This window comes from Apaloderma vittatum, unplaced genomic scaffold (genome assembly GCF_000703405.1).
Source record: "Apaloderma vittatum isolate BGI_N311 unplaced genomic scaffold, ASM70340v1 scaffold8915, whole genome shotgun sequence".
Lineage (NCBI taxonomy): Eukaryota > Metazoa > Chordata > Aves > Trogoniformes > Trogonidae > Apaloderma > Apaloderma vittatum.
The window spans coordinates 40,623-57,446 of NW_009715447.1; the positions used below are offsets into that span (position 1 = coordinate 40,623).

Here is a 16,824-nt window from a genome sequence, read left to right on the forward strand (position 1 = left end):
AATAAAATGAAATAACAGTGACAATTTTTAAATTAGCAAAATAAAAGCTTGATTTTTTTCTTCTTAGTAAACTGAAGATTAAACTGTTTAGAAATTTGTTATAGAATTTTTATTATGTATTTATAGGGCTTCAATATCTAAGGACTTTAATATCCAAATTTTCCTTTAAAACACATTTGTATTAATTAAGGCTTTTGCAGAGTCCATGGTTTATTTCAGACAAATCTAAGAAAAACAGTGATTTACATTATCAGCATAAAAGCAAGCAAAGCAGGCATTTTTCATTAACAGAAAATGAAGAAAGCATATTATCATTTAAACATAGTTTTATCCAGCAGGCACTTGGAGACAGATAATTTTGTTGTTTATATTAACTATTCTCCAAACATTTTGACAAAAAAAAAGGCACAATAGAGCCTTCTGCTGTATGCATTTCTCAGGCTGATCCTACATCTGCTTACAGGTCATACTCTCTTTTTCACAAGTGAACAAAAAAGACCAACTCTGAAAGCCACTAAAACAGATTTAGATGATAAATCAGGTTAATTTTAAGGATCTTTTATGCAGTTGTATTTTAGGTGGGATTCATTAATTCGCTTCTACTGAAAAGCTAAATATGTACTGATATAATGTCATTTTGCCCAAAGCATGAGTATATATAGGCATTAATCAGTTGAAATTAATGACAAAACTATGTATAATGTTTAGAGATGGTGAGAGCATGTAATAGCATTAGCTGTTCCTTCATTGCCTAAGATGTCAAGTGTCACCTTGAACATTCAGAACTTTGCTCTAATATTTCTTAATAATGCATGAATTGTGAATAATTTTCCATTGACAATTTCTCTGAGGCTTTTCAGAAGCATATTTGGTTTGATACGTTGAAAAATATGACTCTGTTAATATTGTAATGAGGACTCATTTTATTATAATGTTATTATAGCTACTAGCACTTTCCAACACAGGATAGTAACATTCCTTAAACAAAAGATGAGATCAACATAACTTTACTTGGTACCTGCAACAGGGTGAAGAACTTTGCTTCTAACTTTGAACTCAGAAGAACTCTACTGATGTTTTTCTTGTGAGTATTTAGAACATGATTGTATAGAGAGCTCTGTCAGTTTGAACAACATTAATTAAAAAACCCCAATACAACTATTTAGAGAAGTCTCACATCAGAGGCTTGGGGGTATGATGCTCATAAGTGAACTCCTTAAAAAGGAGAACACAGATTAAATTAAGGTTTACCCTGCTCTGTGCTCCACATACCCTGGAGATGATCACCTTCCAAAACTGAAGGATGAACGTGATGATGCAAGATGCTTGGCACAGGGCAGTACATAAAATTGAAAAACCTAGTGAAAAAGTTCTATTCTCAGCATTGCCTCAGAGACAGGGAAGATTACATTCACTTTAACAAAAGGGATATAAGTGTCCAAGGATTTCAGGTTTTGAGAGGACATTGCTTCTGATCCAGAAGCACAAACTCAGATTGCTTATGAATCCTAAAAGGTGTATTTTCTCATTGCATTATTCTGGGGAAATGGTGACTGATAACAAATGACTTCTGAATAAAAACATGCACTTGAGTGCATTTCCAATATAGAGGACTGACAGAAAAATGAGACAAACCACAAACCCAAAAGACTCTTGTCTTTCTGACTGATGGAATGTAACTTCTGATGGAACACAGTTCCCCAAAGATCCACACTGTAAGTGATCTCAGGCTCCTTACTCCAGCTGTTGGACAGCCTTGAAGCAGATCTAAAGTTAAAGCTGAAGGCCCAATTACCAATAGAAAGCAGGGAAAGAAGACCTTGCACCTGCCATCATTACAACACAGAACATGTGGGGCTGAGAGTGAATAAGGAGCACAGCAGAAAGAGGAAGTATTTTTGAACTACTTCAAACTGAAAGGTTCCACAAAATTCTACCAGTAATGATTTCTTGAGAGAACCATCTCAGAAGAAGTCTAGAGGCTATATTGTTTATGAATGATATAAAATGAAGGTAAAACCAGCAAGATTCAGAAAATTTTTAACTGTAGAGTTAATTTAGCCAGAAGAGAAGAAAACATGTATTCAGAAGCTCCAAAAAACATGATTAGAAGAGACAGAACAATGTTATTTCCTTATTTTTACAAAGTTCCTTATCCCAGATCTGAAAGGGATGATTTCTTTGAACATTCTTCTATCACACTACAAAGTTTAAAATTGCAGCAAATGGTTCTTATTACAAAATATTGCAAAATAGAATGAAACAAATGAATGCATAGCATTTTGAAGTTTTAATAGCTTAATTTCTCCCATGTTTTCATTTACTCCACTTTAAAGTATTTCCTCTAAACATAATAGGAGCAAGAAGCCTATCAGAGAGTCTACAGTGCCAAAGGATGACAAGAACCTAAAAGGAGCTCTCAGAGAAGGCAAAGCTATTGCAGATACAAAATGAATTATTTGCGGTGGTGTTTATTATGAAGGAAATTAAGTAGACTGTTAGGCTGGAACCCTTCTCCGTTCACAGCAAAAAAAACTATAAAACTTTATTTTCAGAACAGAAACTGTCCAAAATTAAAGCAACTAAGAGAAAGATTATGAGACCAATTAGAAAAATGGACAGCAGGAAGTTGCCAGGGCCAGAATTGAATTACCTATGGTCAAAGGTTCTCCTCAAGAATCACCTTCCTCCTGAGGGATGAGAGGTGAAAAATGTGAGATCAATTTAAAAACTATAAGCTGTCTCCAGAGGAGGTAGCGGGAACTACAGGCCAGTAAACGTTATACACAGCCCACAAAATTGGAAGAAATTATAAGGATATTTAAGGACAAAATTGAAGGCAATTGCATAAATATTATCTATTGTGAAGAAGTCTGTGTGGCTTCGAAGCCATAAGGCAGAGAAATCTTGCCTTCTGATCTTCTTGAAATTATCTGAAGGGATCAAAAATAGGTAGATGAGTGTGACCCGACTGATACAATGTATCTGGATTTTCAAAAAAAATCTTTTGTTGCTAATCTAAAGCTTTTAAGGCAATTAAGCAATCACTGAGTAAAAGTGAAAGATCTTACATTTACAGTGAAAAAACAGAGCAGGAATAAATGGTGAGTACCTCCAGGGAAGATAAGTTATCTTACTTCTGAGTTCTGTTCCGTGCTGAGATCTGTGTTATTTTACAGTATTCATAGGAGTATTCAGTATTCACAGGAGTCAAGTTAAAAGCAAGTCTTCTTCAAGCAAGAGGAGGCTGAGTTGTGTAACTGGCTGCCAAAGGTACTGAGGGTGCAAAGGGCTTACACAGGTTGCGGGGCACAACAGACAAGTACGTGAATCTGAGACTCACTCCAGGTTACTGAACAGGCATATTCTGAGCTGCAAAGAGTTGAAGACTGAAAGAGCCCTAAGAGGCATTACTGCACATGCTTGTCCTCTTATTCCAAGCAGGCCAGTGCTGGAGACAGATGACTAACTGGCTTAGAAGAACCTAGACTCAGTAGGTTCTACGTAAACACACATGCGCTGAAGATTTCAAACTGTAAGTAGAAACTATTTATCTTTGGTTCTAAACTTCTTTTAGTAGAATTACTTTCACCTTCACTTCTTGTATATGAACTTCCAATAAATCAGCTTTCTTTTGGAAAAGAAAACAGTATAAGCAAGGAATATGTTTGAATTTTGAATTTTTCAATTCAGTCTGTAACTCAGCAGGTGGAAAGAAGTCACTTTGCACTTCAAGTGATACCCACCAGCATCCATTTTAGACAAGAGGTACTGAATAGAAGTCACAGCATGAAAAGTAGACAAAAGTGAATGTGATGGGGAAGAAAACAATAGCTCCCACCTGGACTGTTTAGACTGAAATGTCAGCATTCATGGGTATCCTATAGCTCCTTGTTCTGCCCATTTCACTTCCACCAAAGATACACAAGTGTATGCATGACTTCAGTGCAAAAGGTTTACTTGTGGACTAATGAGTTTGACAGGGACCATAGAGCAGAACATTTCAGAAGAAAAACATTGTCAAAAGGAACCAAAGGAGATAATACATTAAAATTACATAGCATCAGAAGCACAGCCAACAGAAGCTGATTTTATTTGCTGGATGAAAGGGAAGCAGCTGATTCAGAAACAAGGCTGTTTTTTAAAGACTCAGCAAGGCTATTTTTTCATGGAAATATTTTGCTTTTTGGCTGTTTAGGAAGAGAATGTCTTAAAAATGTCATCCACAAAAGTAGAAATACCTTTTCCACATACGCAGTTTTTTAGCCTTGTCATAATGCCCTTCCTAGCAGCAAAGCCAGGTCATGAATTCCTCAGTCCAGGACTCAGGACGTTGTGCTTGACATTGAATAAGCATTTCTGCTCCCAAACCAGCAACACTGGCATAAGAGACACACTAAGTACCAGCATGCCTGATTACTATGTCAGAACTTGTTACCTCTACCTTTGTCTTAGGGGATTGTCCTTCGGTCCTGAGACCAGGTGGCAAGGCCTGCTGCCATACAGCCTACACCAGAACTCTGTTCAGGTCTCCTCTGTGCTTCACAATGTCCTTGAAGCTCTTGGGTTTATTACAGACATTTTGAAATAAAACCATAGCTATTGTGTTACAACCTGCAAGAGCATTACAGCCTGCAGTATGAAACAGAGCTCATATTTCAAGTCCTAGGGTGAGTAAAAGAGCATAGCGCATACACAGGCGTTCAAAATCTGCCGGAAGATTTCTGGAGACATATAAAGGGTGGAAAGAGTCAAAACTGATTCAGTCTTTTTCCTAGTGTTTTCTGGGAACAGTATTTGATACACACAATCCCACAGCTATGCCCGGGATCTCAGAGAGTGCCTATAACTAATGGACAGCTGGGATCCATTGCATGAGACTGCTCCCTCACCAGTTCTGTTTAGCAAATCAGATGGAGTCATTGGTGTGCTCAGCATATGTCCTGGTATGGCCCTGGTATATTTTGTAGATTCACTCTGATTCGTGTGAGTGATACTTTCACCTGATTGTTTGATTGATGTCACTAGATTGCCTGCTACACTAAAATTCATGCCTAAAAGATATCGATAATCTGAACTACAGATACACCTGCATTTCTACATGCTCCTCCACCACCTGACTTCAAGATAATTTCTGATGATCTTTCTCAGGCTAGTGGAAGGTCTAAGAGCCCTCTGTAAAGCAAAAGTGAATCATAAATTGAATACATCATGCCTAGAGTATAAAGCTCTTTGTCTTTGTTCTGTGGTCTTTCTAATTCTCAGCCTGACTTATAAAACTAAGATGTATAACGGCAGGGATCAGCCTAGAACTTTGGCCTGTCGTGCATTGTCTGTGGAATTCTTTTTTCCCTTTTACTATTTCTTAGTGCTGTGGCAGATGAATGAGTGGATGTATTATGTGCGTATGTGTGTCTGTCATCCTCAGTGAGTGTGTCTGCTTCTGTCCTTGACTTACTTTTCCTCTATCTTCATGTTTCTTTTTTCTTCCTTTTTACAATATCTCAGTTCTAGTCAGACCCTCTCCGTTCAATACTTCTTTTATTCCTAAAATGCTCATAATGCTATTCAGAGAATATCTGTACAGAAGGAATAGACAGAATACAAACAGAGTGCTTACCACCGTGTAAATGATGTGCTCCCTGAGATATTTTCATGCACTGCACATACTGTTGTCCTTCGCTTAAATTATGAAATAAAAAGTAATGTATCTACCTTTCTTTTGATTTCCTGAAATAAGTTGGAGCAATTATCACTGTCTATTTGTCTTGTTAGGTTGAAACCAGTAATAAAAAGGCTAGAAACAACAAAGGCTTAGACTCAATAGGAAATACGAACATGTCAGGTTCTTCAAGACCTAACAAAAGAAGCATGCTTTTACAGAGAACAGGTTACCAAGTAAAAACCAGAAAAGATCCTAACTTACCAGTATAAATGTTAAGATTCTTGAGAGTATTTCAGGCACATTCAAACACATTTTAATTTTGGATACATAGGATTACATAACGATAATCTCCCACTACCAAATCACTGAGGACACAAATGCCCAGCTCCCGTTCTCACAGATGAGGCTTTGTCTGAGTTAGCGAGGGAAACAATATTCTTTTTAAGGATTGTCCCTTCTTCACTGGTTTGAGGACAAGTAGAACAGCCTCTGTGACTGGTTGCAAAGTAACAAGCATACATGTTGGGAAGAAAACCTCTTTCTCTCCTGATCCCTACCAGGATTCAGTTTTGGGGATTTACTGACAGCATCGCCGTTCCTGTTTTTTGGGAGTGCAAGTTTTCCTCTAGTGACAGGATTGGATCCATTGAGATAGGGAGATCCATTTGGTTTCCAGTTGTTATTTTTGATCTTTTAAAACATATTTCCTACAGCACTCTACAATCTAGTGTGCACAGTAGGGTTTAGGGCATGCAGTCCTATAATTTGATGGAGTGCAGGCCCACTCCCCACTCTACTACAAGGAAGACATGGATAAACTGGAGCAAGTTGAGTAGATGTCCACCATAATAGTCAGAGGCCAGAACATCTGCTCTGAGGAGAAGCTGTGGGAGCTGGGCTTGTTCAGCCTGGAGAGTAGGGTGTGTCTAGGGTGACTGAATGACGGCCCCATAGCTGCTACTGGGAGGTTGACAAGAGACAATGGATGTAACTACACTGAAATAAGGCAGGTTCATGCTGGATAAAGCAACCTGGTGTGACCTCACAACTGACTCTGCTTCAAGCAGGAGGTTGGTGCCTTCCAGCCTGAGCCATCCAATGATCTTATCTCCAGTACCCGATGTTCAACAGCAGAGCTAGTTCCCTCACTATTTGGAATCACAGCCGAAGCAAAAGCTCCTTTTAAAGATTGTGCTTAGCACAACAAAGCAACAACCTATTTTTTTCCCAAGTCTTTGACTTGCAAGTGGAAGGAAGTCATCATTTCAAGAGCATCACTGTGACCAACAGCTCTTGAAATAATGTGCCTCTTCAGTGGAAAGAATTCCAGAAATGTCCTAGCTCTTCCTAGCTCGGACTAACACCACATTCCCAATATATGTTACTTCTTCCCATGGTAGCACAGCCAGAAGAACTCAGTATAATATGAACAGCTGCCAATCTACACACTATAGTAAAAGACTCGAACCTTGCCTTAAACTGCACCATTGTTCAAAATGTTCACTGGAAACACCATTCATCAAGACAACATAAATGCAGAATGCAGAAGACTACCTTTTTCCAGGATGACAGCTCTTAGTCTTAAATCAGTCTGTCCTTACAATGCTCAAGAAAATACGCTGCATTAAGGCAGTACAAAGTCAGAGTTTTAATTTTTTTAAATAGTAATCTGCATAGAACCTCCAATAACCCTGAAGAAACTATCAGGAATCAATTTCTGTCCTGTGCAACTTCCCTACCTAGTGAATGCAAGGTCCTATAAATACCTTGTCGTCCTCCTAAGGATATGATTTTAAAAACATATATTTAAATTACCTGTTGCCATGAACATGAGAAGCACAAAACGCAAAACTGTAGTGGAGCAAGGTTGGATCAATGACAGAACCGTTTTCTGAATGTTCAATCAATTCATTGAGATAGCAAAGATGACGGTGACAGCCTCTCACTCCGTAGCGAGCACAGTATTCATCTAACACGAAGACTTGACCTGGGCTAAACCAACCCTGGAAGAGAAAGGCAAAAACACCCCACAACATTTTGAGATTTCTTTTCCCACTCACAGCTTTTAAATCAAACAAAGAGCAGAAACATATAATTTTGTGTGCATTACATAAACTTCTCGTACTAGAATGGTTTACATCTGACTAATGCTGACGGCACTGGAAGCTCGATCCAACAATAGCCCTCTTGCTGAAAGGAGAAGATGCCAGGAAACTACTTGCAGTTCTGAGTTACTACTGTCATGAAATATATAGCTTCCAAAAACATACTAATACATCCAAAATCCAGTACAGATTAAATAATATCAAAATATAATAGAAAATAAACTAACCCTTTCACATAATCAATTTTGTTAATTATTTGTAAGCTGGAAGAGAACATTTGGGCAATGCTGAGGGACATTAACACGGACACAGAAACGCATTTCCCTGTGGGTGTAACTTTAACACGAGAGAACCACAAATTGACCATTTACCCTGTTTCTTATGTAACAAGCGCACACTCTTAACAACTTTTTAACAGCTTAGACTAGTAAAGAGATACAAAGCCACTTAGTTTGTTAAAAAGCAATTTGACTAAGATAAGTATGATCTAACCTTAAACAATAATTAGATATCCTGGGGCATACTGAGGGCTTACTTAGGCAAAGGATTTACGAGACCAGAACAGTGTAACCCTGACACAGACACGAACCAAGTACAGACTCCTTCCCACCACAGAAACAGTTCTTGAGTGAATCCAGAATGTAAAAAAAAAATTGATTCTTGATGCAGAAATGTAAAACAAAAGAGCCTTGATCGCCTTGCCTCCCAATATGAAAAAAACAGTACAGTGAGCTCTCAAAAAAGCAGCAGGGAGAAAAAACATAAACCCTGGGAAATCACTGCATAGTTGTTCTAAATGAGCATTTTTCTTTGTTCTTTTCTTATCTGTGCTGATATTTCCCTCTCATCATCCCTGCCAAATGGTTGAAAGAGACTGAGGAACACCTTAACTCAAATATACAAATAATGTGGTTAAGCAAAATGATTTTGCAAGTCACGAATTTATAACATCAAATTAGTAATTAAGACTACTATTTCTGTATTGCTTGGCAATACTCCTGCAAGCTCAGTTGTTTAATATTTATGCAAAATATCTGCAATAATACTAGTAAAAATACTTAAAAATATATTCACATCAGACTGAATTCATCGGCATTTTAATTGTACCAAAGACTTGCACGACGCAGGAATTTAAATTTTATGTTATCCCCAACTCTTGATTTTAACATATTATTTGCAAAAAAGAACATCTCAAGGTTATTTCATAAATTTGTTTGCTCCTAATTAATTTCTTTGAAGTCAATGTATCTACTGCCCTTAAAGAGCTTCAGCTATTTCCAGAGAACACTTGGCTTTATTACTGCATTCAGACCAGTACTGTGCTTTAAACTAATATTCAGTCATGTAGATTACAGCTCATGTAGTTTACACAGTGTTTGCTAGAAAATCTGGTATTCCACTGAAAGAAGGAAGAAAAGGGATTTGAATTGAATTTCTGCAATAATACGTATCCTAGCCCAAGATATAATAAACAGCAGTTATTGTGATTGATATTCCACCAGTATGCCATCATTGTCACTGTTCTCTACATTTTTATGGTAAACATGACAAAAAGCTGCATGTCAATGCCTTACAGTACAAAAGGAAATAATTATTAAAATTTCTATACATTCTCGTAGGAGAAAATTGTGACAAGAATACAAATTTTTTAAGAACTCACTACTTTAACTTCAGTCTCCATATGAGATCTGTTTTAGTGTGGTCATTTTTGTGCAAATATGTGCCTTCCTCACCTTTGTTTGACTCCACACCATGCATTCTCACAAAGACATAACAACTCTACGCTACAGTGTATTAGATAACTATATACTTTTTATCGTATAATTGAAAAAAAAACCCACAAAAAAGCTCCCCAACACTGAGAAGAATGTAAAATTAAAAATGTTTAGGTTATACAGTAATTCAAACCATAATAGCGTGCTTAATATTAATTCTTACACATTTTTGGCTTTAGTTTTACAAGTTGGATGTGGTCATTCTATTAAAAAAAAGGGATGCAATGTTTCTAAAAATTATAGGAAATGAGCTGTTGAGGACAAAACACTTAGATGTTCATATATTCTATTGCTACCTTGACATTCCCATTTTTTTTAATTAAATAGTTAAATATGCAGTTCAACAAAAAACCCTATCATCCATTTTATTCATTAAAAGCTGAATTTTAAAAAGAACAATAAGAAACGCGTCTGCTTTATGGTTGCTATAGCACTGTGTATTTCACCTAACCTCTTCCAGAAGTTCCTGATTTCAAGGTTATATTAAGTGTCTTACTATATTATTATTATAGAAAAAAGATTTTGACCCCAATGCACTGTTAGAAAGCTAACCATTTTCTCTTGGAGTGCCAATTACTTTGTACAGATGTACCTTCAGGCCTCTTCTTAGATTCAATGTGCAACCCACAGACAGAAAATGAGTCCTTTAACTTTTTCTGTACATACTTATCTGATAGCATTTTAAAAAGGAAGCAACTGTCATCAAATAATCAATTCGTTTCCCCTTTTTACACTTGCAAACAAACTTAAAACCCCCCATCATTATCTTTGTATTACATGTCTAGGCAGAACAACGGAAAAAAGATATTAAAAAAGTTATCCTTTTTTGTTGCTGTGGGATAATAAAGTGAAAAAAAAATTAAGTGCTAGGAGGCATTTTAGGTTCTTAAGTAAGAGATAACTATTTCAGACACGGTATGAGGTGAAAAATAAGGCCTCAGGAAGTGATGAGGTCTGACCCACACAAACCTGTTTAACAAGTGTATGTAATATGATAGACTTCCACAAGATTGTTGTTGGTTTCCCCCACTGGAAACAACATCTGAAGCAGACCCATCTTCAACCGCCAGTCCACGAAGCATAAAATAGAAACCGTTACGTAGGAAAGGGAAACAGTAGCTACAAATATGGAAAGCATATCATGCCAGTAACTTCTTTTTTACACCCGTCTTTGAATGCGAAAACCATTCATTTTGATACAGAGATCACATTTTCCTTTTTTTGTTGTTTTAAGAATTCCACTCCCATTTGATATTTGCAATTCAGGTAATGCATTATATGCCCAAAATACATATATGTCCACATGTCTATATTGCCTGTGGTCCCGATTCCCTTCCTTGGGCATTTTTCCTTCACACCACAGTGGAACGAAGATAGATGGAAATGTCTGACATGAGGCGACTATCTTTGTACCTTAAAATGTCTGTACAGGTGACAGTAAATCCTACCACAGGAGCTCTTACCATTATTGAAAGCTTCTGTTTTTACTCAAACCTCCGTAGAGGACATGATAAACTTCAACTGATAAAAGAGACAGTTTGGGTCTCTTTGCTTTCTATTGAGTGGCACAGCAGCAGCTTGCAAGTGTATAATTTTCAAATTTGAAACCAATTGATTGGACCCTTTATTCCAACTTCAACCGCAGCTATTGAACGAACTAGGAAGAAAGGACTACTTTGTAACAACTATTTCTCACTTCTTTATATCTATCTTCCAGCCAGTACTCACCAAACAAGAATAGGAGTCATTCAATCTGTGATCCAAGGTCTGCCTCTGAAGCAGTCTAAAGAGGGAAGCATGGTCAAATTTGCAGGGATTTGCAGAAATAAACTCATCCATGCCATGTTTCTGACCACGGTCTGTATCTGTTCATACAAAGGAAAAAATGTGCAGAACAATACACGTGAGTGTGCCCACAGTTACAAACACAAGCGTACACACAGTATATTAGTTTCAATTTATAAACTTTCTTGAAAAGATCTCAAAGAAATGAGTCACACAAGTAGATGCTTGTGGGTGACTTCTTAGAGAATCTTGGTTTTTATCTCAAAAATAGTATTACAGAGTTACTTTTTCTATCACATCAACCTATGGGGTATAAAAGAGGGAAAAAAAATAAAGTTGCTACCCACTGACAAGTTAAATAAAATTTATAAAGGCTACCAGAAAGTACAATGTAGTACATTACAATAATTCTTAAATTCTTTTCTAGTGGAGCTTTTCAAATGTTGCAATTTACAAAACAACACTATGAGTGCAAAAAATGTGTTTCATGATTTCTTGGTTTTGTGTGGCTCTCTTCCTAATTTTAGCAAAATAACCAAATAAATATCCTTACGTCCACTGCATAAAAAGAGAAAAGGTTTATGCATTTATTTCTTCAGACAAGAAAGAGCATCTTTACTGCAGATCAGAGTACTGCTCATAGAAATACTCATCATGGCTTGAAGCCTACTTCTCAGATGGCAAACTGGAGCAGAAATGAACACACTGGCTTGAGCTAGGTCATTTCCAGCCTTCTCTTTGTACTCAGCTTTTAATGAGACAAACCCTAATGTAGTAATGGCAAAAAGCTCCTTCAATCTTCCAGCAAAGAGTAGTGAAAAAGGGAGCAGCATTTTTGTGTAAATACGTCGGGAAAACATACCATCCCAAATGGCACTTCAATCAAAGGCCCAAATTTATTGTTCGTCACAGATTGCATCTTTCAACGCCTTTAAACCCCGCGGGTTTATCAAAAGAGAAGCTCTAGCGATTGCTTTCATTAATGTTATGTTTTGTCAAAGTCCTCAATGTGAATTATCAAGTACAGACAGAAAAAGCCTTACAGTGCCCAAAAGGACTAGTTATGTATTAGCACATTAGCTGTCTTGGATTCTATAGACTGTATTGGGGTGAACAGTCCTATCAACTTAAAAATTGACTTCCCCTTTGAATAGGGTCTTAGCTCTTTGTTCCTTTAAATTCAAACCTAGGTCTTTTTATGTTCGTTACTAGGAAAATATAGACCTAAGTGTATCCTAAATGCAATTTTGAAAACCTGCATAGTACAACCCTAAAATTTCTAAAGAAAAGGAGACAAAAGTTTATTGATTAAACCCAATTATAGAGTCAGGTTCATAATAAAACTCAATATTGATCTGCGGGCATGATGCTAACATAATCAGTCACATTTAGAAATTTAGCCCCAGATCATATTGATCCATGTCAAGTCCAACTTTCAGCTGTATTTGTGGATGGGAGAATTATTTAATTCAAGCTGAAGGATCTGCAGCATCACATCCTGGAAAGATGCAGAAACTAATTCATATCACTTGGCTTTGCATTGTCAAAGCAAGAGTCACATCCATGTGACAGATTTCACCAAGGTGGATGTAGCAAATAAACAGTATGACAATTCATCGATGGCGTAAGGTATGAGAACATAATCCCACAGAAACAGCAGCATATATATTTTTAATGGTTTAAGGATCACTAGCATACGTGATTACACAGATTAACAATATTTCCAGGAGCATTAGACTACCTTATCATTAACAACAAACTTAGCTCCTATTTTTGGCATAGGTACATGAAATGCTTTCTCTTAATTAGAGCAACTTAAAAGTACTTAGAACACATGAATTCAAAGTTAAGCAACGATATCAACACAACTACCTTACTGGAAGTGCTAAACTAAAATGTGGAGTAACCTATGTTTTCCAGAATGACTGACACAGAGAAAAAAGTTTTCTAAATCCAGTATGTTTAATATGTTACTGGCTTCTACATTTCTTGTAAATTTTCCTTCTTATATGGATATCTGATTTATCGAGCCATTATTTAAAATAAGACAGGTGACAGAAAAGAAAAAGGATGAGTATTTCTTTCTGTTGTTGGTTTCATGTACAAATTACACACAGCTGAGTGTTTCTTAAATTAACTGGCTTGTTTGTTCTTTCTGGTTAAGCACACAAATATAAAAGATTTCTCCTTTTAAAAAAAAATCTGTGAAAGTACTGACAAGCAATTAAGTATTCTGAAATCAGGAGACTGGATGTTGCAAACGAAAGAGATTCAGCATTCTGATACATTCATCCAGATGATCAGAATGCGTAAGGTGACCTACAGAATACAATGAAGCTCGTGAAAGCAGAATCTGCAGTTATATAACTAGGACAAAATAAGCAAATAATTTTATTTAAAAATATAAATATTTGCTCAATATAATCCTACAGAAAGATCCATGACTGATCACCACCTTTTTAAGTGAATCAAACAGTACAAGTAACATTGTAAAATAGTAACAGAAGATCTGTTACAAAATATGTTTTAGCAACAGAAAACAATTAAAAACTTAAATTTGCCAGATGTAGGCAAGCAGGAAATAACAGAAAAATAGATCTAGTGTAATACATTACGTTTTATCTTATTGTTATGATATGCATACAAGATAATTGGTAAGTCTTTTGTCAGAAAATGGATCTTCAAAAAAAAAAACTTAATCAAAGATTACGAGGAATTCATAAATGTTATATTACTGGGATTTAAAAATTATTTAATACCCTACTTTTAAAAATTGTTAGTGATTGTATTTTTCAAGTACCTACACAAATGAGCTTTAGATGTCCTGTTGAAGCTACACGCAAATGCAAAAGAGATAAAGAGGGCTATATAGGGATACGTAGTCAAAAAAATACGATTCTCTTCTATTTATACTTTCTCAATCTTGGGAAATACTGGGAAGATATCTGAGGAGAACTTTGAAGCATCTATACTTCTCCTACTTTTCCACAATTAATTTTCCTTCCTTCTTAATGGAATTTTATGTATGTCCTGCTTTCAAGTTGCCTCTAACTCAGACTCATTGTTTTGGCTGCTATTTCCATGTTACACAGTCTGCTTCAGATTGTGTATCTATTTCATCTTTTGGAAGCTGTTAGCCAAAAAATTACAATTTTTAAATTTTTATTTTTTGGATCAAAGTAGGACACATGTTATATATTTTAAAACCATAGGAAAAATTTACAAAAGCTATTGCAGGAGTTTTAGCAATTTCTTTGGGTGTTCTTTTAGGCAAGGATATTCATTTTGGCAGAACAGCACCGTGAACATGCAGTTTGACATCTAAGAATTCCATGTTTATGGTAAATGCTGGAGTGGTTTCTAGCAATAACCAAATCACTAGGTGTCATCTCTGCCCTGTTCCAGTCCAGAACCAAATACACATTTTCTGTAGCATTTACTCTGTGCTAGCGTGAACTACAGGAGCTGGCCTGGCAGTGGTGACTTCCCCTCTTTTGTGACATTTCTGCTTGAATTTAAGCATCATTGAAGCAAACTGAACTAAACTCAGGCAGGCAGGAAAGAAAAGCAGACAGAGGAAAAAAAATCTAGTATTGTAGAGATTAAACAGATTTAAAGACTAGAAGTAGCAGGGTAAGAGCTCTGACTCAGAAGAGGCTGGAACTGGTTGGATGACGATGAAGGCGCATATGCTCTTCGCAAAAGACAGTGGCGAGACACACGTTACATCCCTTCAAGTGCCTCTCTGCACAGAGAGTGACAGCTTCCATTGGGAATGTTTCGACTCCTGATCACTGACCAGGACTCCAAAGTGCTATGTGCCAAGAACCATGGGTCAAAGAGACAATCCATGTCCCCAGAACCTTATCATTTAAATATCAAGCAATGTAATTACAGATGGAGAGAAAGTGGCAGAATAGGAGAAAGCAGCTGGCCCATATGGCCCAGGGGGTAGCACACCAAGAGACTGCCAGTATTGTGCCAAAGGACAGGTTTGAAGAGCATACCAGTCAGGTTTTGCATATTTCTGAGTAGCCTGAAAGAGAGCACAAAGGTGACTTACTGGTCACCTAAGGTGGCAGAGGCCAGCATTAACCTTTTCTTTCTAAAAGGGAGATGACAGTAGTTAGAGGCAAGGACGTGCAGAAGAAAGGGTGAACATGCAGGGAGGGTGGAATTACTGTGCTTTTCTACGTGGCAAAGTCTATGTTGGATATAAAGATGATAAACCTTCTGAGAAAACTACATCAAATGAAGAAATATCTTTTATTTCTGTTTGTTTCTAAAAGATTCAATTACTTGAAAACACAGATACAAACATCCCAGAACTATTTAAAGAACGTTTTACCAGAACACTACGAATTAGTCCAAAACTGAACAATGCTACCATAAGGTGAAGCAGTGGAATTTCTTATGTATATGTATTAAGACACCAGTACCTTAATATTAACCATATTTTGAATTTCCCACAGTGTCTCTGACGATGCAGTCAGTTCAAAGATTGAAAGTGGTACAAATAGGATTAGAACGTTTGGCTTTGCTTCATTAAGACATGACAATCCCTTCATGTGCTGCTGTTACACCTTTGTTACAATCAAGTTATTAAGAACATTCTTCATTCAGCAGCCTCTCTAACTGTATGAACAGATCTCCTAATACATTACTCATTGGAAAAAAGATCACCTCCTGCACCTTTATGTGACTCAGATGAACCTGTTTTAATTGGTGCATTCCCAGAAACTTGAGTCTTCGGGAAACTTCTGTTTTTTCTACCATCACACATCCCTGAATACTTCGTCTTTTGCATTAAAGCACGCATATGCAGAATAGCAGAGCTGAAGAGCAGTCTCCTTCTTGATCATTGCTGACATTAACCCATCTTCACTTTTGTTCTGGAGCCACCTAATATCGAGTTGCTTTACTTAGAAATGAAGAAAATGGCTAGCATTCATTTATAGGAGTTGGACAGGGACAACAGTAGTCTGATTCCAGTGTCACACTTAAATCCGTACTTGTCTCATTGGTATCAAGGATATCAAGTTCCTTCTAAATGCCCTATATGAGTGATCCTAAGCTGCTGTACAGCATCAACAAGAAGAGAACTACACATTCAGATCAGAGATCTGCATGTTGGCCTTTTGGAGTGTTGCTGTGCACAACCAAGAGTAACATTTCCATTTTCCGCATTTGTGATAAACATTGTGAAGATCAGTCAGACTCTGGCTGTCTTACTATGATCACGTCTAGTTTCTTTTCAGGAGTTCCTGATGTGTTTGGTTTGATCCAGCTCAGAGGTGGCTGGTTTCTGTTCATATATTTCTGAATGCTCTGTTGTACAAGCAATTATCTTATGATCAATAACTGCAAAAAAATACAGCTTTTGCAATACAAATCATAGCATCATAGAATCATTCAGGTTGGAAAAGGCCCTTGGGATCGAGTCCAACCATTAACCCTGCCCTACAAAGTTCACCCCTAAACCATATCACCCAAT

At 36.9% G+C, this 16,824-nt stretch overlaps 1 protein-coding gene across 1 annotated transcript in view; it reads right to left on the reverse strand.

Moving 5' to 3' along the window:
- The window catches only part of LOC104273735 (calcium-dependent secretion activator 2-like), a gene marked incomplete at both ends in the record, with an annotated part of 60,009 nt that overhangs the window by 31,778 nt on the left and 11,407 nt on the right, over nt 1–16,824 (reverse strand). Inside the window, 2 exons of the mRNA XM_009869148.1 lie at nt 7,481–7,668; nt 11,274–11,410. Of these exons, the coding sequence (XP_009867450.1) occupies nt 7,481–7,668; nt 11,274–11,410 (325 nt within the window). The remainder of the gene's footprint in view (nt 1–7,480; nt 7,669–11,273; nt 11,411–16,824) is intronic.